At 39.8% G+C, this 23,228-nt stretch overlaps 1 protein-coding gene across 2 annotated transcripts; it reads right to left on the minus strand.

The window, feature by feature from the left end:
* Window positions 1–5,826: 5,826 nt before the first annotated feature.
* GPR174 (G protein-coupled receptor 174) lies at window positions 5,827–22,840 on the minus strand. 2 transcript variants are annotated; one of them, XM_038416552.2, is made up of 3 exons: window positions 22,531–22,825; window positions 14,870–14,945; window positions 5,827–7,744 (listed from the first exon to the last, which is right to left on the minus strand). In XM_038416552.2, exon 3 carries the CDS (start codon window positions 7,123–7,125, stop codon window positions 6,142–6,144), a length of 984 nt encoding a protein of 327 aa, XP_038272480.1. In that variant the 5' UTR covers window positions 7,126–7,744; window positions 14,870–14,945; window positions 22,531–22,825; the 3' UTR covers window positions 5,827–6,141. The 2 variants fall into 2 exon arrangements, with proteins under 2 accessions (XP_038272480.1, XP_038272481.1); XM_038416553.2 differs by lacking the exon at window positions 14,870–14,945 and having other exon boundaries at window positions 22,531–22,840.
* Window positions 22,841–23,228: the final 388 nt, after the last annotated feature.

The raw sequence follows: 23,228 nt of genomic DNA on the forward strand, positions 1-23,228 counted from the left end.
TTGAATGGTAAGTGCCTAGCTTTACATTTTCAGAACTCGGAGTACCTGCAGATCCCACTGGAGTCAGTTGGAATTGTAGGCATTTAGCACCTTTGACAATCCAGGCTTATGTGTCTAAAGCTGGACACCCCCAAACTGAGGCAACCCAAATCAGAGGTCCACTTCGGAAAAATTGACTTTAACCCCTTTGTACCTGAGTTTCCCCATCTCTAATGCAGGGATAATCCTTCTCATAAGGGTGTTGCTAATTAATAATTCTATTAAATGCCATGAGTTCCACAGTTGGAAGGTGCTGTAGACATGCTGCTGAGAATTATGGCAGGGCTATAGAATTAAATTACTGTAGTATTTTATCATAAGAGCTGAGAGGTAGTCTGGTGAAAGTGACCCACTAGAATTGTTTGGTATCGCAGAAATGCTAGTATTACCCTGAGCAGGGACGTGCACACCCAGCTCAGTAGATTATTATTTACTTGAGTGTAATAAAATGATTGATCCTTTTTCTTTTTTCCTCCTTTTTTTCTTTCAATCTCTTTCACCAAACAATTCCACACAAAAGGAATATACACAGATAAGCATTTTGCAAGACAATAGTTCAGTAGGCAGACCGCTTGTTATACAAAACAAAAATACTCCCACCTCCATCATCCAAAATTGGGAAACCATTCTATCTCTTGTACACAGGGAAATTAAATTAGCTCAATCCATCATGTCTAGAGACCTTTCTCATTAAAAATTTAAGTGGAAACTATTAGAATGAACAGAAATATGATTTGATGTATTTTACAGTAGATCAGTTGAACTATGCAAATTACTTCAATGTGTTTTTCTTTAGAGTCAACAAGTGAACACAGATGGTATTTACAAGCGGGGTGTGAATTTCTGTCTGGGCATTTTTCTCACTCTTAGCTCCGATCAGTAGGAGGGACATTTTCTAAAAATATCCCACTGCTGCTAACAATAGTTCAACTTCACTGGAGTCAGCAATACTGGGAGCCTCAGTGTAGTACTTCTGCTGCCATTTTAAGCATGGTGTCATCTAATTCTGCTCAGATCAGATCTGTCTAATTGACATGGTTCTATAACACAATGGCAGCAGCCTGTCTGCACTATGGATTCGAACATTGCTGACCATGATGGAGCTGAACTGATGTTACCAATAGTCTAGTATAGGCAGGCCCTGAGAGATTCTGGGCTTGATCTGGTGAGCCCTTACTCCGATGACTAGTACCACTGATTTAATGGAATTGTGCCCTCTTAAGCAGGACTGGATCTGGCCACAGAGAGCAGGCAAAAGGAAAAACATATGCAGAATATGAGAGAGAGAGAGAGAGAGAGAGAGAGAAATTTAAATGAAAAAAAATGAATTCAGTTGCTACGCAGGATACAGTCTCTGAGTATCTCTAATATATGTCATGAGCTATGTCCTCCACTCCTCTGGATTTCCCAAGGATCTCTGTATTCTATAGGTCTCCCATTTAGATTGTAGGCCCTTCCTAAAGAGCTTATATTAGTTTTGTGGCCTGTACAGCACCTAACACATTGTTGGTGCTAAACAAATAATAAGATTCCCTCTAGCTAGAGATCATGTTTTCGTTGGGGGTTGTTTTAAATGAAATCACCCTTAACATCTGTGGGTATCAATTATAGGAAGAAAAGGTCTATAAATGCTAAACCTGGCCAGGTACTACTGTGTTATGCCAGAAACCTGCCACTGTGTCTTAGGGCAGTGTACCCCGTCCCAGTGGAGGCAAGCCCTGTGCCTTCCTCAGCAGTTGATCTTCTGGTCAGTTAAGAACATCATAGATTTGCTCCCACTTTTCTACTTGGCCAGAATTCTACTCATCACATTACACTGCTCACAAAAGAAGTATTAACCCAAAGTTGATGATGGGGATGTGGAGATTTTCAGGGATTCTTAAGAAGTGCTAAGGTCCATCCCTCACTTCCATGTATGATTGGAGAGGGGGAAATTTAAACCCTGCTTTATGCTCCATTATGCAGGGCCTCATCGCTTGCACTTTCATAGAATTGTCTGGAAAATCCCTCATTAAAACATGTAGAAATCCCCATGGAAAAGTATGGCTATAGTAAGCCCATATTTACAGACTTCCTGTGAAATTCACCAGTTGTGGTTGAGAGTGGTTCATATGAAGCTTTGTTTTGGTTTTGTTTTGTATATTTTTGTGTTCTAGAGTCTTATTTTAGTTTTTGGCCTAATTAAAACCGCAAAGTGAAACTTGTTGCAAATTGAAAATTGTTCAGAGCTTTGATACAAAGCTATATACATTAGCCCTGGTTTGCTCAAAACTGATCTGAGACTCACTGAGAAGGTTTTCTAAGGCTCACGGATGGTTTGATGAACACAGACTCATTTTGGGGTTCATTACCAAACTAAGAACCAAGCAAGTGTCACTCACTTTTTGTAAAGTATGCTGGGTGTGATAATGAAACACAGATGGGTAGACAGAAGATGGCATACTGACACAGTGCACTTAAGTATGTAATGATCACAGGGTTCTATGTAGCTGTTAGAATTTGGTCCTGTGTGTGTACCTCACCATGTATCTTAGGCATTCATAGATTGCCAGTCAGTCTGACATCTAACTGCTCCATTAGCTTCAATGGAATTGTGCCCACTTTCCAAAGGGCTGCATTTTATCCAAGGTATGTAAAAGAATTATGCTTCTCCATATGCTGAACCCTAAAATAAGTAGAGAGGCAGAGATGGCAACTGGGGTTGCAAGATGGCCCTGTGAGGAGATCATATAAGATCCTAGATGGATTTGACACAGGGGTATGAAAGCTGCATGTAGGCTGGAGGCAATAATGGAGACGTATCTTAGCAACATTTGAAAGATGTCAAACTCCTTTCGGTGCTCAGTGGAGAACATGAAGGAAGTGGTGGAGTGGGGAGTTACTAGTTTGAAACAAGCAGTGGGCCCAACTCATTGTTGGGCTTACATCAGCAAAGTCAGTAGAGTAACAGGAGGAATAGATGTGGCCCAGTGTGGATAACCAATAGAGCTGGTGAAATCTCTCTCTCTCTTACGCGTGCACACACACACACACACACACACACACACTCAAACTATTTTTAACAAAACTGGAAAATGATTTTTGTCAATTTTCTATCTTTCTTTTTTCCTCCTTTCATTCTCTTTTATTTCTAAACTCTACTCTCTCCCCCCACTTTTTTCCACTAGTGTCAAAAAGGAAACTGTGGTGAAAGGAGATAAAAGAAATAAGAAAACGAGGAAAGAAACAAAAAAAAGCCAAAATACAAACAAAAAAATTGAAAATGAAAATGTTTGTTTGAATAAATAGAAATCATTTCTTTTTGGGACTCTTGGGATGAAAATGACTTTGACACATCAGCTCTAGTAACTAGTGCCTTCTGTGATGACTGACCACAGAAAGTGAGTCTGTGCTCTCTACAGAGCTATTTGGTCCCTATTGAGCAGGTTCCTGGAGTTGGTTTCTAAAGCAGGGTGAACAGGTGATGGAGGAGGTTTCATAAATGTGGAGATGAGCTACTTTATAAAAATTAGAATTTTTATTTAATTATATACAGTCAGGAATATTATGTAGATGCTGGAAAATAGATTGTTTTCCATTTCTAATGACAAGTTACAATTTCCATGAAATACCCTGTCTAGCATTATATACTCAGACAAATACAGACACAGGCACACTGACTCATGCGTATGCATGTACAAAGAGATTACTGCGTGTGTGTGTGTGTGTGTGTGTGTGTGTGTGTATAAACTGAGCCTTATGTCATAACAGTCTTAAACTTACACATCAATCAGTTCAAAGGAAAGTAAACATTTTATAAATTATGTCCCTATCTAGAAAAACTACATTTTCATTAAATTAAAACTCTACATTTTCACAGTATTTTTAACATTAAAAAAATATATTTTTATACAAAATAAATTTCACAGAAGGGTGCCGGTGAAATGCAGGGTTAAGTCCAAACAGCAGTCCTAGGTTTTTGATATTTAGTATAAAATAAATTGCCTAAACAAAACAAAAAAAAAGGTTTGAACCTTCATTGTAAGAATCTCTCCAAGGCTATTATATAATATCTTTGCTTCTAGGTACATTAATCTTCTGCATTAAAATTACACTTTAGTTTAAAGTAGTTTACTTTTAATAGCAAAATGTAAACCAGCAAAATTCAGAGAGTTTAGACTCCTCTGGCCATATCTTAGCCCTGTTGAAGTCAGGGATGAAGTTCTCATTGGTTTCTACTTGGCTAGAGCTTGGCATTTTTAGAATTACAGAAAGCATCTTCTCAAATCAATCATGAAATGAACAGTGGGCTCGTAAACCTGGAGTCCTATTGAACATTTTTGCAAAATGCACCTGAAATTTGACTGACGACACAGAAGGTAGATATTATACTCACAAAATGTCAGTGTAAGTAAGAAATCATTTCACTCCACACCTTCAGCAAGGAGTGAGCCTTAAAAGATTTGTTTGACATTTGGTTTGGTACAAATATCTTGAAGTGGGGAGCCTTTTATTGGAAGCTTACTCGAGTCTGCAAAATTAGCAGTGAAATCTTTCTCATAGTATTTTGGCATTTCCATCTCTGAGCCAGAAACAGGCAGTGAAATAAAAAAGCTTTCTGGACATTTTAGGACTTTTGATTATAGAAACAGTAAAATTACAAGTCAGTCCTTACTTTTTTCTTAATAGATTAACCCAACCATATCTTAGAGCCAAGGCAATGGAATATATAACATGATCTACTCAAAAATATGAGGCAATGTTAATTAATATTTAAATTGTAAACTTGTTGAGGCAAGTACTTCCTCTTCCTTCCATATGGTTAGTATTGCATTAAGCAGACTCTTGGCATGCTATACAAATTAAATAATCATTACTGTTTTAGTAAGGGGCCAAATCTGGATGTCCTTATCTAGTGAAAATTCTCTTTTAAGTCAAAGGGAATATTGTCTGAGTAAGGAGCCCAACAACATCAGAGATTGGCCCAATATGAAGACAGTTTTACTTGACTCAAAGTTTTGATAAAGTTTCTGAATTCAGTGTTCATCACAAAAATAAATAATATCTTGCCAAGTGCTTCTTATTTTAGGGCCAAATCCAGGCCACATAGGAAAATCCAAATCAAAGAGCTTTACTGGGCCATGCTCAACCCCAGCCAGCAGTCGCCAGCATGTGGCAGGGTAGTAGATATTACAGAAAGGCATGGAGATGGGTAGTGGATGTAAACTGTTGCACCTAATCTGCACAGAATTTGCACTATACGGAGCCTCACAGGCCATGCCTCCAGCATATTACTTTCTCCTCTTTACATAATCCACCAAAACTGTACTGTGTGGTTTCTCCTCAGCTAGGTCTATTTGTGCATTATAGCCAATCAGTTTTTGCTGGTGCGGGCCGCCCTATCACGCTTGTCTAACCTAGGTGTAGTTTGTGGGATTAGTGGCCTCAGCCAAATACTGAGCCTTCTTACATAGGCACGTTAAGCCGCAAATTAGCAGAAATGATGCATTTCTTCTGCACTCTTGGCCAAAGTAGCAGAGAATTTTCTCAGAGGGGCATGTGGACATATATGAGATATCTTCTGAGGGCCTCTGCAAGGCATTGCAGAGTTGTAGAAGTGGACGTGTTGTGGTTGTGACCAGTGGGACAATGTGTATTGCATATCACATGGCTGAAAGCTGATATAGGAGGGTAGTGACAGGTCACATCCATCATGTTCCCTGTCCTATAGACAGCAATAGCTGGACGCAGAATTAGTGTCCTGGCCCTTACCTCCATTCAACAAGTGAAATCTCAACCTCACTCTCATCAGTTTCACATGAACAAAGCTATTTTATTCCAGTTTGGTCAGTTCTGGATTGGGCACCATATCAATTCTTTTTATAATATACATACCATGTTGTTTAAATTCAATATTCACAAAAGGGTTGCAAGAAAAAGGTCAAATCCTCAAGTCCTTTGTCAGTTCTTTAATCAGTCCAATGCTCATTGAAATCAACAGATGTTTGCCTGAGAAAGGACTTCAGAATTTTCCTCAATATGCTAGGCCACATGAATATGATGATGAACATACTTTTAATCATTTCAGAAAGTGCAATATTAATATTCCACCACTTCACCTTATTACACAGTTCTGGAATGCTTTTTCGTATAACCTCTGTTGTGTAACTGAATACTGTCTTGCAAATCTTGTCTTGAAAGTCGTCTTCTGAACTCATCTGTAGTGAAGTAGTATATGACTGGGTCTACACAGGAATTCAAACTCGCAAGACACAAAGCCACTGCATGAAATATTGAAATCACATTTCGGGCACATTGGTTTTTTATCCATTTTGATTTAACAAGGAAATCTAAAGGAAAACTGATATGATAAGGTGCAAAGCAAATCAGAAATACCACAGCACAGGTGAGGATCATCTTTAAAGCCTTTTTTTTCTCTCCAAAGTCATGGGAAATTGAATTCTTTTCTTTTAATGATAGGATAGTCTTCCATGAGCAATACAGAATTATCAGCAGAGGAGTTACAAACCCAATCATCTCACCTATGGTCATCATCACAATGGAGTTGGAAAGGTCAATGTCCTTTATGGGAAGATCTGCAAAGCACTTCTCAGAGATATTCTTCTTACCAGGGCTAACTCTTAGAAGAGGAAAAGGCAAACAGCCAATGCAGACGACAATCCACCCAGCAATACTGATGTACACATCATATATACGTTTGCAGTCACTGAATTTGAATGGGTACATAAGAAACAAAAATCGTCTTACACTGATGCAAACCAAAAAGTAGATGCTTGCATACATATTTACATACTTAAGGTAGAAACAAAATATACAGAGACCTTCTCCAAAGGGCCATGTTCCAGACAAGTAGTAGAAAATCCTTAGAGGCAGGGATAAAACTTGTGCTAAGTCAGCAATGGCTAGATTGATCATAAATATCACAGCCCTTTTAGTTTCTTTCATGTAGCCATAAAAGACCCACAGAGCTAAAACATTCCCTATTAATCCAGGGACCAGAATCAAAGAGTATGTAATTGCATAGTAACACTTAATATCAGTATTGTTGTAACAGATTGAGCTGTCAATCGTCATGTTTATTTTCATTTAGCACAGATGTGAACTATAATGAGAAGTTACGTTACCAATGGAATTTCCAGCTATCGTCAAATTTCCTAGATAGGTAATAATTGAAAAATACTGGAGAAGCTGCAAACTTAACATTTACTTGTCTCGTTCCTTTGCATCCCTTTGCTTTCTTGTACAGCATTATTTTGCTCTTCACAGTATCTTGTTTACTTTGTGTTCATCTAACTAAGTAAGATTGTTGCTTGCAAGGCTTGATAACATTATTCCTCTAAAGCTTCTTGCTGACCAGATTGTCCTAAGGTAAAAACTACACATGACATTTCCTTCGGGCTTCACTTTTACGTTATTTCAGTTTCTATGTCATCTATTCTGATTTTGGAAGAAACTTTGTCCTGTGGTGAGTAAGTCATCTATGACCTGGTCACATTCCTTCTCAAATGCCTCTTGAATATAATTGCTTGTGGTGCTGATAAAAGGAAGCTCAGCATGAAGGCAAGGTGCAGGTTGGAATAAGGAGCATTCACTATGTGGTGCTGTAAGCAATAAATACATGTGCATCCTCAAAATCATCCATCTGGAGGTATTTCACAGCCAGTTTTCTCAGCCCCCAGATGTCAAAACAGATGCAGACCTGCAGCTGAAAGAAAATGAGGAAAATTACTGACTAATATAATGCCATGTGGGAGTATGCTTTTTTGAAAGCGCTCTCTCCTTCTCCATATATATGTATAATGTGTGTGTATGAAATCTTGGAAGAAACTTTAAATTATTTTTTATCCAAGATGGGCCTGCTTTTTAAGATGCTGAGCAACACAGTTCCCGTTGTCTTCATCAAGATCAGTGAGTGCTCAGCACTTCAAAAAATCAAGTCCTTTGTCATCTTCAGTGAAAGTGAGAGCAAGGCCACTGCAGAATAAGAAGAAAGTATAGACCAGTCTAATCACGACACCTGCATCATTTAATCCAGTGTTATGCGTCTTTAAGCAGAACACTTCTCTGACCCTAGTACACCCTTATTTGCTAATAACTAAGTGGTTTTTATCAAATTCTCTCCCACAAACTGAGGTATCTGCTTAAAAGGAAGGACCTTCTTATGCCTAGTTGCACTTTTTGGGGGCAGCAGACATCCTGACAAGGGGCCTTTGTACACTGCATCACTATGTGTCCCTAGGTACTGATTAAGTAGATAGACTGGATAGTTCCTACGCCAAGTAGTCATGCCTGGGAATCTGCAATGGAGTCTAGTGTGCTGCATGACTAATAAAGTAATGAGCTCTTCAAGTAGTACCTACGTCTTCCTTTATGTTAATAACCGCATTGATCCAAATACATCCCTATTGTAACACCACTGATGTCAGTAGAGTTGCACCAATGTTGAATTTGGTGCTTAAGACAAATTCCTTAAGTAAAAATATTTTATTTCCATAATTTTGCAATGATAAAATAACCTAAGCTGCCAGAAATGTCCAAAATTTAAGAACCTTTCATAAAAGTCACCCACAGAAGGAATTTTCAATATTTACCCAAAAGAAGGAGCACTTTTCTCATCTGAGTGAAACCATACAATTACAGTTCGTATGTGCTGAAAACCTCTAAGGTCTCGGACTACTGCCACATTGCAGAAAAGAATCTATTTCTCATGTAAATGAGGCTGATATATTAATCTGAAAATCTGACCTTTCCGTCAGTGCAAATGCTGTTATGCTAACCCAGAATGTCAGGTCACAAAATGGTGGCCTTTTCTCCTAGCCAAACTCCATTCTAGGGAAAAATGCTATTTTGTGTTCTGCGAACATGATTTTTGAGCATAGTTCTTCCACTAATGTTTCACTTGTTCCATCGGTTACTTCGGCAGCCAGTTAACAGGTTTCCCCTTGAAACTGAAAGTAAAAGAGTGACTACATGTTTGCTTTTCCTCGCAGTTGATATCACTATAATATCTTGCATTTCCAACCTACCTTCTCACAAGAAGGTGCTGATACTAAAGTTTCTTAAAATGTAACTTTTTTGCTAATAGATGAAACATCTCATAAAAAGATCTATCACACACCCAGTATTTTGTTGAGGTAAAGTCCCCTGCAAATGACAAACTGAGCTGCTGAAAGCAACTTGAATATACCATTAACATATGATAAGTGATTGTCTACAACAACCCAAATGTCTTGGAACCCCCTCAGCACCCGCACAATAACCCCAACAACTGAAATGAGAGTAAAGTAAATGAGACCCACAGGAGACTACATTAATATGTGTCACTGGCAGAGAATAGGAGGAACCCAGGTGCACCAGTGCTCAAGCACCCTGCAATGGCAAGGAAATGATTAAATGAGATATATCTTATTTAATCCTGACAAGTGACTCCCACCCAAACACCACAAAGGCAAAAAAACCCCAGGGTCACTGCCAATCTGAATTGGGGGACATTCCTTCCCAAGCCTACATATGGCAATGAGCTACACCCCAAGCATGTCAGCAAAAACCAGCCAGCCAAGCACCTGCAAGAGAGACTGCTCAGCGCCATCTCAAGGCCCTGGCCCACCCTACCCAGTGACCCATTTCCAGCCATGGCTATCCCTGATGCTCAGAGGAAGGAGATTTTTAAAAATGGGGAAAAAATTCATTTCTTGACCCCTGCTAGTGGCCGGCTGAAATGCTGAAGCATGAGAGCTTTAGGAACATAAGATGTAAACCAGACATGAGCCTCTAGGCTGTTGAGCTTTGCCCCCTACCATCACAAAGAATCTTCTCATACAATTGCACTCAAAAATTTGTCCAGCTCTCTCTTAAAACAAGTTGTTTGCCCCCATAACTCTAGTAGGAGGCTACTCCAGGATAAGCTTCTGTTTAGTTTACTTCTCATTTTTGTAATGGGTGTTGGGGTGCCTGGGAAAGGCCCACCTTTTTATTATAGTAGAATTCCAATTAAATAAATATCCTATGTCTGTGCTTCCCACCCAATGCCTTTGCCTGCTTTCCTGAGCACAACAGTAGCATTAGATGACAATGCTCAAGAAATAAAATAAGGCCTTTACCCTTCAAATGTGCACATGAATAGCCCATTGAGTTCAATCGAACTACTCAATGTGTTAAATTACTCAGAAGTGCAAATGTTTGTGAGACTGGGGCATATAGAACAAGGTCAATTAAACCATGACCCAATACCGCATGTATTAATCTCAGTTCCTCTGAGTTTTAGGTAACAGGTTCAATGTTGTCATTCACAGACCTGAAGAAGAGCTCTGTATAGTTTGAACACTTGTCTCTTTCACCAACAGAAGTTGGTCCAATAAAAAGATATTACGTCACCTATTTTGTTGTTCTAGAATTAGGCATTCTGATGACTGAACAAAGGAGGCTAATAGTTGTACAGGGTAGCTTGACGTTTATTTTTCCCTCTTCACATTAACCTGATTTTCTCTAACATGTAGCACTGAATTTATTTTAAAGTTCTGAATTTGTGATACTAAAATGATTTCATCTCTGTCTGGATACTAAGGTCCCAAATCTGCACAATTTATGCGTGCTTAACTTTATTTACGTGAGTAGTCCCATGGACTTCAATAGGATTGCTCATATGAGTAAAGTTAAGCGTGTATAAGTGTTTGCAGGCTCAGCGTATAAAACAGCTTCATTTTTAAAAAATCTCTGAATGGAGTGTTTTTTATAAGCTTTCTCTTGCATGGTGGTTCCCAGCAAGATTCATCCAGCCAGTAAGGTTAAATCTTACTCACATTACTGAACTAGGATTACCTAGGTGAGTAAGGCAAGATAGATTTGGCCCTACATCAATGGCCCACATGCAAGTGAGGGGGTAGTGCACTGCAGTGCAATTTACGCAAGCCATACATGTTGCACACACACACAAACAACTTTGGTAAAATGGAGGGTGGAGCTTCTCTAAGTGAACCAGTACCTGAGTAAAATAGCCTCAGTGTTTTTCCCACTCTGGTTTATTGTGTAAATGTCACCATCATTCACTCTGTATTTACTCCTCCTGAAATATTTCCCTTAATTCCATTACAACACAATGTCATTACACTTGCACTAAATAATAGACATTACATAATTACCTAACATAATTCATCAAAGGCATCATAACCTCAAAGGCTAGATTCTGCTTAGTCCTTAAAAGGGCACACAGTGAGAGGGGAAAAAGTAAGGAGTCTCCCTCTCCTTGCACAGCCTGCATACAGCTAAATAGAAGTGCAGTCTTTGCACTCAGGAAAGTTCACAGACTGCTCCCCCTTTACAAACCCATTTTCCTACAGTAACCCAAAAAGAAAAGTGAAGAAAAGTAGAGACTAGCTGGAACAATGGCTCCACCTGCTAGGCACTAGCTAGCAGAACTGGCCTAGTAGTACACAGGGAAAGAATGCTTTACCCTTTAAGTTTAGAATATTTCAAAAGAGCCTAAGAGAGTTGTGCACTCAACTCCCAAAGATGTTCAATAGGATTTGGACATGAAACTCCCTTTGGCTCTCCTGAAAATCTTAGCCTGAAGGGCTGTAGCAGTGTGTTCCTCTCCCTGTGCACTGGGGAGCTTCAGGAGACACTGAAGAAATATAGAAAAATCAAGCACTGAATTTTTTTGTAAATTATGCTTTCGCTGCAGGGATTCCATATATAGCTATAGATATTGATGCTTGTGATATTCTGAGTCACCCCATGAGAAGAATGACAATTTTTACTAGAGGAAAAAATACAAGCAAAGTGAGAAACTGCAACTGGAAAATTCCAAACAAAAAAGTATGGCATTTTAGCCAAAAATACAATATAAAACCCAGCAAGGTGCTAAAAGAGAAAATCATGTTTCACATGTTCTGCATGCTTGTTTACCTTCAATTTATGGTATTACGAAGACTTTCTGTGTCTAATTATAAACCATAAGTAACTTCCTTTTTTTCTATTTTGTTTCTCCTGTTTAAGTGGCAATATTTTTTTTGACAGGTCAGATTTTGGCAGGCACAACACCGTGACTTATCTTTTATACTTAATAAAAAAATGTATTAATAGCATCTTCCATAAAGTATTGTCATTCTATATATTCATTATTGGTTTAAGGTAATGCCCACAATGCACCAGACATTTCCCATCCCTTCAAGAAGGGACAGTCTCTGCCTTTGTAGCTCATAGTGTAACAACAGATAGAGGTTAAGAGAAGGGGAAGCAAATGGGGTTATTTATACAAGTAAATTCTATTCATTGTAGATAGCACAGCAGAATGGGTGTCTTGACTTTTATATTTCAAATCAAATCTGGAGCCTCAAAATAGTAGGGTGGATGGTGCTTCCTGCATCAGGCATTTCTTCACACAGAAAAAGGTCTCTTAAATATGCTGGGCCAAATCCTCAGCTGGTGTAAATTAGTCACTGGCTTCAATGGAGCTTGCTAATTTCCATCAGCTGAGGATCATGGCTCACTGTAACTTGCACATTCAAATCCTGGAACAGAATGGTAAATCCAGCAGTCCTTATGCATGTGAGTGAATTCAAAGGGACAATTTATGGAGTAAGATACTGCTCAGTATGAGAATTGGGGCACAATTTAGTCCATAATGACTTCTCACATGAGTAAGGATTGCAGAACCAGGGTTTGGTAGATCTAGAATGAGACAAAGCACTGGGTTAGCTCACAGGGCTGCCATTTGGGGAGGGTGGAAGGAACACCTGCTGGCCCCCCCCAAGTTTCATACCAGAGGTCTGCTCATGGCGCACACCCCAGATCCAGGCAGAGCACTGCAGTGATATGCAGCCAGGTACAGGGACGGCACTGGGGGAGGAGGGAATTGCAGGGGTTATAGCCACCCCAAAATTTGCTTTAGCGCTCCCCGCCCCATAGCCACCCCTCCTAGAGCTGGGTACCCAGTCAGCAGCCGCCGCGCTCCAACTGCCCAGCTTCAGTCTCCCCTGCTTTAGGAAGCTGATCCATGGCTGGCAGGGCTTTGGGGGAGCTTGCCCGATGCTAGAGGTGGGGTGGGAGGACAGGGAGCTTGTCTGCACTGGTGCCTCTGACCCAGGAGTGGGGGCTGCAGCTGCTGCTGTACTGAACAAAGCTTCAGACTCCTGAATGCTCAGCTTAAAGAGACAGTGTGCTGACACTTAGGGGCACACACAGTCTCCCACGCACACACACACTCTCTCTCTCTCTCTCTCTTACACACACACACACACACACACACTTGTATTATTGTTGTTGCTGATATTTCCTGCTGGTACTTCTTGGTACTTCCTGTCCAACTGCACAAGGCACATATATTCTCTGCAATTTTATTCTTTCAAAGTTCATTAAGAATTACAATACTGTTGGTTTTTTTGATTGGACTGTGCATTTCATAATTTTATTTCTCTTATGCTTAAAATTAATTCTTTGACTAGTGAGTTCTAAACTACCTAACCTTTGCCAGCTGGAGTAATTATCATTATTACTTTTATTACCATATTGTGCTCTGTTTCAGAGTAGCAGCCGTGTTAGTCTGTATTCGTAAAAAGAAAAGGAGTACTTGTGGCACCTTAGAGACTAACAAATTTATTAGAGCATAAGCTTTCGTGAGTTGCATCCGATGAAGTGAGCTGTAGCTCACGAAAGCTTATGCTCTAATAAATTTGTTAGTCTCTAAGGTGCCACAAGTACTCCTTTTCATATTATGCTCTGTCATTCATTATTTAAAGTGATATAATCAAATAATAGTGTCATTCTAGAATGTACATTTAGCTTGTGCTCATCTTACTGGTGCAAGTTTAAAAAAATTAGCTAAATACATAACTTTAGACACTGTACAGATAAGCTCACCTATTTTCAAATTGTGTTTTAATTATATCTGTAAAATAATTTAAAATTCATACAAAAATAAATGTGGTTTAAGTTTGATACTAATAGTAATGATGGATTTAAATGTTAATGAGTCACATACATGATTGTGATTGATACACATATGCCAAAATATTTAGAAAAATAAATTCCTCTTTTAATAAAAGACAAAAAAAACCCTTGATCATATATGTTAAAAATAAAGTAAATGCATTTTTAGTGGAGTGAAAACAGTTGACTAAAATAGAGTAGATAAGGGCAATAACACTGTGTGTCAGAGAAAGTACGCAGATTATAAACAGATTTTATTTTTATTTCTCTCTACTAAAGATAGCGTATAAAGTATCAAACTTATATTTCTGATATCTGTGTTAAGGCTCAAAAACTGGTACGTCAGTTTGCATTATCTCCTGATTGTTCTAAATTCACATATCAATTTAAACTATGGCTTTAATTGGTGTTTGTAGATTTTTTTTCTTTACATAGGAATTAGATACAGCGCTCCTGTCTGCTAAATTCTAAGTTGTTATCTGCAAACAATCTAGAGTTTTTGGGTGCCTAAGTAGCCCCTGGAATCATGGTTAAAGTTGCCCCCTCCCATCAAAATTTGAAATGGCACCCCTGCTAATTAATGTCATGAAGTACAGCCCTGAGCAAGAAGTGGTCTGAAAGATGCACTACCCCAGGAGTCGCTCAAGGAGGCATTTTACCTTAGAGAAACCCTCTGAGTCACAACTCCCTCCCAAGTGCCCTCCTTGCTCCAGGGGAGTGGAGTAGTAACTTGCAGCTGGTCTATACCAGCAGCAAATTCCCACCCCCCTGTCTTGTACACACACCATGCTAGATGTACAGTTAATGTATGTGCTGTAACATAATATAAAGTACCATTGAAAAGAAAATGTGGATAGAGTGTTAATCAGATATTGTACACAAGTTTTAGTTGCTTATTACCGACCTTCTCTTTGGGTGGTGGCTGTGGGGTCACTGCTGACTGTAATACCCTTCTGTTTCTCCTATTTCTCTTATGGAGCCTATAAAAGAGAATATGGAGAATAGCAATGAGCAAAAATAACTGTTTCCTATGAATGCCATATAAACAGAAATATTATAATACTAACAATGTCATGTACCTAGACTTCTCTTTCCTATGATGACAACCGGGGGTGACAAAATAAAGGAGATGGGGTGATGACTCTTAAGTTTGGGGGAGGGTTATAGCTTCCTATTTTTTATAAGCTCTTCAGGCCATGAATTGCCTCTTCCAATATATTTTTGGGGGTGTCTAGGCCCTACCATAATATTAATAAAGTTCAGGGCTGTTACCTTTACAAAAATGTCGGTTGAGAAGAAATATTTTGCTCTTTCAAACAGTTTTCTCTATTTCTTCATCTTGTTCTGTGGGGGCAGGAGACAAACTGCATTCTCTGACAGACTAACTGAGGAGATATCTCCATGAGGAGAGAACCTCTCTGAGATTTTCCCTGCTTTAGCCCCAAACCTGGTTTCTCTCAGAAGTGGCCATCTGGGTTTTGCTAGTTATCTTCAGCATCTAACATAATTCTCTTTGCTGTAAACAACAGGGGTCTAACTGTTACCCTGAAACAGTGTGTGAAGACCAAAGTTCCTTTGTTTTCTTACTGCTAGAATGTACAGATACTTCTAATATTATATCATGTTGAGGGCATTATACTGTATTCGAACCCTGAGCCCCAAGACTCTTGTGACTGTTTGTCCATACAGCCAGAGTTTTTGCTGTTGCTCTAATATGTCAAGTTGCCAAATATATATTAGCCCACACTGCCTTGACCTTACTGGAAGATGAGAGATGGGAATGTTTTGTGTTTTTTATGGCTAACTTAGAATTTAAAGCTGTTTCCTTGTGCATCAATAATCAAAGCTTAATAATTCATGATTCTGCCTTTTAATACACACCAAGTTGTGAACCTGAGGTGAAATCACCAGTGGGGGATGGAAGTGAGTTTAAATTTTATAAATCTTAACTCCTCTTTCTCTTTTAATCAGCATTCCCATTATAATGAATAGCAAGAATGGTACTGATCACGCTTCCATATTGGTGGAAAACTGGCATTTCATTGCTATAAAACTTGCTGTTAGTTGTAAATGCACCACTCTACTATAAATTCAGATACACAGTTATCACTTTGACAAGGGTCTGAATCCGTAGTTGCTCGCTTCATGCACTGTGGCCAATGGGAGTTCCTTTGGGGAGGGCAGGGAGTGAAAATCCATAAAATAGATCCTGACTGACTGCCATTTGTAGGCTAAAAATTAAAACATAATCCCTTGCTAGCCATTTAATGGGTCTGGCCCAATATGTGCAAAAGCAGATATGTCTTAATGTCCTCTTTGTTTTAGTTGCAGATTATGGAACAAGCTGAGAGACTAATGTGCACATTTTTTTCCAGTTGATCTAGTGAGTAGTTTTCAAACTAGGCTATGCATTCCCATAGGGGTATGTAAGCTTTCACCAGGGGGTATATGAGAAAAATCCTGTAATGGAGGACAACTTATTTTATTTAGTAAAACTTGGCAATTTAATCAACATTTAATCTCCTTTCAATTAAAACTGCAACCACATTGGTGTACATTTCCTTTCTGCTGTGCAACTCAGAAATTTCCTTTCAAACTTTTTGAGCTTGTCACCCCCCTTTTGAGTTACAATTTTGGTTGTGGCCCCCTCAATCCATGAAGGCTGGGTGGAGTGAGGGGATGGACGTGGGTGCTCCAAGCAGGGCTGGCTTGAGCTGCCTGGTGTTGCCGCTTTCCCTCCTGAACATTCCTCCATGTCCCCTTGGCGGGGCTGCTCCCAGTGTGAAAACCTCTAGAAACTGTTGTTAAAGAGAAGGCAGAAATCTGTGGGAGGACATGACCCCATGTGCCCCCCCCTCCACCCCATATGTCATCTTTGCCTATCTTAGCTGGGGGTAGACGGTAGAGTACATTTGGAAAGGGATACACAATCTAAAAAAGTTTGAAAACCACTGATCTAGGGCATGATTCAACATGGTTGGTGATGTCTGCTTCAGAGGACATGCAGTGGAATAGCCATGATTTAACACTTCAGGATTTTGGAGCATTGACATAACTGCATGAAGAAGCTTCTATCTAATCCATCTATTCCTCAGTCCATCTTCTTATGGATATTATCATTATGGTATCTGAATGCTTCCTTACTTTATGCCTGAGACTAGCTAATGTAATTCGTTTCCCCCCATATCCCTCTCCCCTGCCAGTTTACTGTGTTTCAGTTATCAAGTAAATCAGGTAGGTGATACAGCACATTTTGAACACACTCTATCCAGTGGGCTTCAAACTTGCACTTCCTCCTGCAGGCTGTGGGGGCTGGTGCATAAATGTCTTAACACGGTGGTTTTCAACCTGTGGTCTCTGGACCTCTGGGGGTCCGCAGACTCTGTTTAAGATTTCCAAAGGGATCTGCACTTCCACTCAAAACGTTTTAGGGGCCCACAAACAAAAAAAGGTTGAAAACAACCTGCCATAACTCAGAACATGCAGATGTTTTGCAAGAGGCAAAAGCTGCGAGGAAAAAATACAGCTAAAAATGCCAGAAGACAGTTGCAAAGCTAGTATGAGACTCACAGCAATTAGCCATCCCACATGGTGCTGTGAGCCTGTCTCACAAATTAAACAATGTTGAACTGGGCCAGTGTTTAGAAAGGAGATCTCTCGAGTCTAATCAAAGTGATGTTTATGATTCTGTATTTAGCACCAATTTCTGAATCAGGATTGAGCTATGGTGCCTGTTCAGCACTCGGCCGTATTGCGCTGTTTGCGATACCATCTTTACAAGGAGACTAATATGAAGGTCCCACCTAGGTGCTGTCCTTAAACTTTCTCTGAGAAGGACTGTTAACCCTGCTGTCTTGAACCAATTGAAGCTCAGATAATTGTATTCTGCTACCTAAATTTCTTCCCCCTGTATTTGGATACAGCATTCTCCTCCCTTTCCTGACCTGAACTGTTGTATAGTGTTGCTCTGTGCTTTTAAGCAGCTCCTGTGTTTACCCATGAAGTGACTGGACTTCAGTGGGGCGTGACTATGGAAAGGTGATGTGGTAGTAAAGGTTCCCTATAAATGGAGGCTATCATTTTTTATTAATAATCAAGGCCTCGCCGATTTAACTACAGAGTAAGTATTCATGAGGGCTGGCTGAGCCTGCAGGATTAAAATCTGAAACAACACTAAATTTGTCTGGGAACGTCTTTCCTTCAACAAAACCTCCCTACTCTCAGCTAGAGCCCCAGGACACCTCTACTTACAAGTAAGTGCCTCCTGGTGTAGGGGTGCGCTCTGGCTCCCTTTGGGATGGCAACAAACTCATCCCCTCCTGTCATGGGATGATCAGTGAGTGTTTGTTTGGCTAGCCTCTTCCCCTTATTCATACTGACATCACACAGACTGAATGTTTTTTACTATCTGTAGGTACTGTGCCTGGTGCAATGAGAACCTGATCTCAGTTGGAGGCTGTAGACACTACTGTTGTTAGTAATAGCAGCACGCCTGCCTACTCCTACCGTCTCCATTCAGTTGCTGTTGTCTCCTCTGATATTCTGAGTGCATCATACTAAACTCCACCACAAACTGGGGTTGTGTAAATTCCTTGGGGCTGGGACCATCTTTATTTGCACCTTGTGCCATGCCAAGCAGATTACCTGTACTTTATAGCTAATGAACAATAATTCTCATGCAGGGCATTGTGAGATTTCTCAGAGCCAACATGCAGCAAGTGGGTAGTTAAGAGGCACTAGCAAGATCAGAGAGCATTTCCCAGTCTTACTCTTCCTGAATGGGGAACAGGGAGGACACCTGAAGAGAGAAGGAGGTCTACCTTGCCAGTGCCCCTGAAGTCTACTTATGAGAGGAATGATCCAGCTTGAGACCCTTCATGATCCCAGGAAGGGGGAGAATTTCAACTGACATTATGTGGTTGGAGAAGCTATCTGGGCTCACCCTAGAAAGCACCTAAAATAAGGGTAGTCACAGTGCCTATTGAGAGAAGTATTCTAGGGTTTTATGGGGGACAGAACTAGCGAAACCCTCTGGTATCTTATGAAAATAGAGGCTAGAGAGTGGAGATGCACTTGCTCAAGTTTCACTTGGAGTATTCAAGCACTTTTAAGGAATAAACCTGAATCCTCAAGCAAGCCTCAACGGTTGTAGGTGACCCCTGCTAAACAAGTTGGCCAGTTTGCTTTTGCCAAAACTATGCAATTTCAACTCGCAGGTTGTGCATGGACCATTGCATAAGTTAGGAGGAAAATATGACTGTTTGATGATGATACCATTAATATATACGTTGAATTCTTTACCCACTCAGCAAAGAGGGATTTTTTTTAAAAATAATAATTAAAACATTATCATGAATAGTAATCAGCTCTATTCTACAAATATGATTTGTTCAATTCCAGATCAATGCACTAAGGGGCAACCATTCCCACGGCTGTGAGGGGGATCTAAATTAGCTGTTACCACTCAAGAAAGAGATATTGGAGTCATCATGGATAGTTCTCTGAAAACATCCACTCAATGTGCAGCAGCATCAAAAAAGTTAACAAAATGTTAGGAACCATTAGGAAAGGGACAGATAATAAAAAAGAACATATCATAATGCCACTATATAAATCCAGGGTATGCCCACACTTTGAATACTATGTGCAGTTCTGGCCGCTCCATCTGAAAAAAGGTATATTAGAATTTCATTACAGAGAAGGGTAATGAAAATGATTAGGGGTATGTAATGCCATCCATAGGAGGAGAGATTAAAAATACTGGGACTGTTCAGCTTAAAAAAGAGACAACTAAGGGGAGATATGATAAAGGTCTATAAAGCCATGAATGGTGTGGAGAAAGTGTTATTTACTCCTTGACATAACACAAGAACTAGGGGTCACTCAATGAAATTAATAGGTTGAAGGTTCAAAACAAACATAAGGAAGTTTTTCACACAACACACAGTCCACTCGTGGACTTCGTGATGCTGTGAAAGCCAAACGTATAACTGGGTTCAAAAAGGAACTAGAAAAATTCATGGAGGAAAGATCCCTCAAAGGCTATTAGCCAAGCTGGTCAGCAATGCAACCATCCTGGTGTCCCTAAACTTCCAGCTGTCATAAGCATCTGGCACTAGCCACTGTCAGAGATAAGATACTGGGCTAGATGGGCCATTGGACTCACTACGGCGCTAAATCGATGCCGCTGCAATCGATGCAGCAGCATTGATTTAGCAGGTCTGGTGAAGACGCAATAAGTCGATGGGAGGGTGCTCTCTTGTCGACATAATTAATCCACCTCAACGAGAGACAGAAGCTATCTTGACAGGAGAGCATCTCCCGCCAACATAGCCGAGTTAAGTTGATCTGGATTTTTTTTACACCCCTGAGTGATGTAACTTATGTCAATTTAATTAGTAGCATATACATGGCCTCACTATGGCCATTCTTACATTCTAATATGAGGAGCCATTTTCACTGGTGTCTTTGATGGGGCTAGTTGCAAACCAGGCAGCACTGGACAGGACCCCTGCAATGAAACTGTGTTTGAGGGAATCTACCACTGTATGGATCTTCTAAACCGCTCCTCTGGAGGCACTGCATAAAGATCCACAGAGGCTATTCTAGGCATTTGGGCATTCTATTCTACCCACTGGGCTGCAGAAGCCATCACAGAGCAACTCTGCTGTTGCTCCAAGCCATGTGGGGTGAATTCTACTTTCCCTGCCTTCAAACCCCAACCCATGCACTGTGCCCACTTGCACCGGATACTGGACTGCAGACCTGAGCCTAAGTGAAAGTGGTGGTGGTGGTGGTCTAGCCACCATTTGTGCATGTTAAGAAACCACTGCAGAGTTCAGCATAACTGGCAGCTTCTGCTCAACAGAAATAAATCAGCTCATAACTGATTTTTAGGGGGTGTTGCAAGTGAGGATTAGGGTTCATTGGCAGAGCAGCAGGGAAATGCACACTGCAGTAACCTGTGCTATCCCATACCAAGACTATGGGCCTAAACCTGGCGTCCTTACTCAGGCAAAACTTGAAATCAAATTTATTCGCAGCTTTATAAGAAAAGCCTGGAAGAAAAATGTAATAACTAAAAAGTGTTGAGCTGCACGGCTCAGCCCAGTGCTCCCAAAAAACTAAGGGGTGGTAGCATGCTCACACAAGCTTTCAAAGCCACTGTGACCGTAATGATAGATGTTTGAACCCAAACCAGTTACTGCAGCTTTCCGAAAGTTCTGCTATTGGTGCTTTCCCTACCCACTCAAAGAGAGACTGACAAACTGGCCTGTTTAAGAGTCTATGAGTCAATGGTGTGGTGGGGAGGGGGCGAGGGGAATTTTGACTTAATAAATTCCCAGAGTACTCAGGCAAAAATGGAACAGTATCTTGGTTTAATTCTGTTTGAAATATAAATCTTTCCATTTTAATTCTTAGCTAATATTTTTCACCCTTGTTACATGAGTAAAAAAGACAAAGTCCATTCTCAGCTAACCAACACATCCCTCTTCTTTTTCTTACTGTATCATTTCAAAAAGCTGTTATTAAAGGTGAATTACAGCTAGCATTAAAACAATGTGAGTTTTAGCCAGACTATTCTGTTTACATTCTCCATTGTGCGTTCTGCCATGTGCTTAACAATACCTAGACTTTATTTCAGACACCACTGTGCTAAGCACAGTGTAAAGCTATCTACTTACATTCTTATACATCATCATGGTATCTGATCGCTTGGAAAGATATAAAGGGTACAAATGAAATAAAAAAAAGTATTAGAAAAAACTGGAAAATGGGAATGGAATAGAAAGGAGGAATGGAATAGAAAGGAACTCTTCTTTTACCAGGAGTTAACATGTTATACAGGGCATTGTCTTGTACAAGGATTTGCTCCATTAATAAAAATCCATTAGACAAAAACACCCACTTACATTTAAGTGAGATCTATAGATATATGTATAACAGTTACCTGAGATACTAATAGATTTGTTTAGGTTGTTCCATATTTCCCGCTAAAAATCTAAATGTTCTCTTTTACACAATGACATATCAGTAAAATTTTAGAAATCTTATTGATTTCAGCTATAGAGCTTACAAGAATGGGAAAAAACTATAATTGTTCCTTTTTGAATATTGTTTCTTTCTTGATAGCCACATCACAGCAGTAGAAAATCTGGTTTGAAATTTTACAGCTAAAAATTATGTAAGAACTTCTAATGCTTCATAACTCTGATCTACAAATCACTTTATATACATTGGAAGAAATCCACCCTTCAGCTAAACAGAAAAAACTAGCTTCCCTCCAGAGTTCTGATGCTACTCCTTTATCTTAATTTCCTCAGCACTACAATCACCTAGTATTTCTATATGCTCTCCATGAATCTTCCTATTTTTAAAAAAAAATTCTCTAGCCTATCTTCCATTCTGAAAATTATTCTTTCATTCCATCCTATCTTTGCCACGTGAGTGAAATATGCAGTATAAAACTAAGTTGTATTGTTAACTGATACATTTTAAACTTCTTAAAAGAAAAAGTACAGCAAAGATTACAAATTAGCTCCCCCACAAAAATAACAATCTTACCTTTTGCAGTTTCTCTTGGTTTCTGTTTAACTCTGAGAGCTTTTGGTACGAGTCACTCAGAAACTGACTTTACGATCGCATACAACAGTTTCCACTCCCTGTTTGATATATAACACAAAAGTACAACTGCTGAGAGCTTTCAGAGTACATCTGAGCTCAGAAATGCCAGTAGTAGAGAGCTGTCATTGCTTCAGAATAACATCCGAAAGCAACTTGCAGTCTGCACATTTTTTACATTTCCTTTTTCCAGTGGGCAGCACAGACGAATGATGAGCCACTATGGTTCAAAATGCACGCAATATTTACACTTTAAAAGAGGGAAGGAAAAGTGACCATTTCTATTTATATGACATTGTCTTGTCTTCCAATCAGGTAGTTGATAGTTCGCAATCTGGTCTGATTGTATAGTAACAGAGAACATCATTTTTTAATTGTTAATTCAGGGCATATTGACACATCCTGGTGAACCTCACAGATGTGTAGATCCACATGATCTCTAATGGTTGCTGCTCCTCCTCACTCTAACAATCAATCTCCCACAAGTACCTGCTGGTACAGTTTAATGGCTGTAAGCTAATGGCTACGCCAGGGCTTGAATTAGCTAAATAGGTGCTGAGGTTCAGTGACAAAATTATGTTTTCTAACAGTTCTCAGCAAAATTTTCCCTCCAGAGCCCCCTTTTCTGCCAAAGAGACGGA

The sequence above is a fragment of the Dermochelys coriacea genome, chromosome 9, assembly GCF_009764565.3.
Source record: "Dermochelys coriacea isolate rDerCor1 chromosome 9, rDerCor1.pri.v4, whole genome shotgun sequence".
NCBI lineage: Eukaryota > Metazoa > Chordata > Testudines > Dermochelyidae > Dermochelys > Dermochelys coriacea.

Coding starts and splice junctions, on each gene's coding strand:
- GPR174 (XM_038416553.2), bottom strand. CDS start 7,125: ATGAAAATAAACATGACGATTGACAGCTCAATCTGTTACAACAATACT.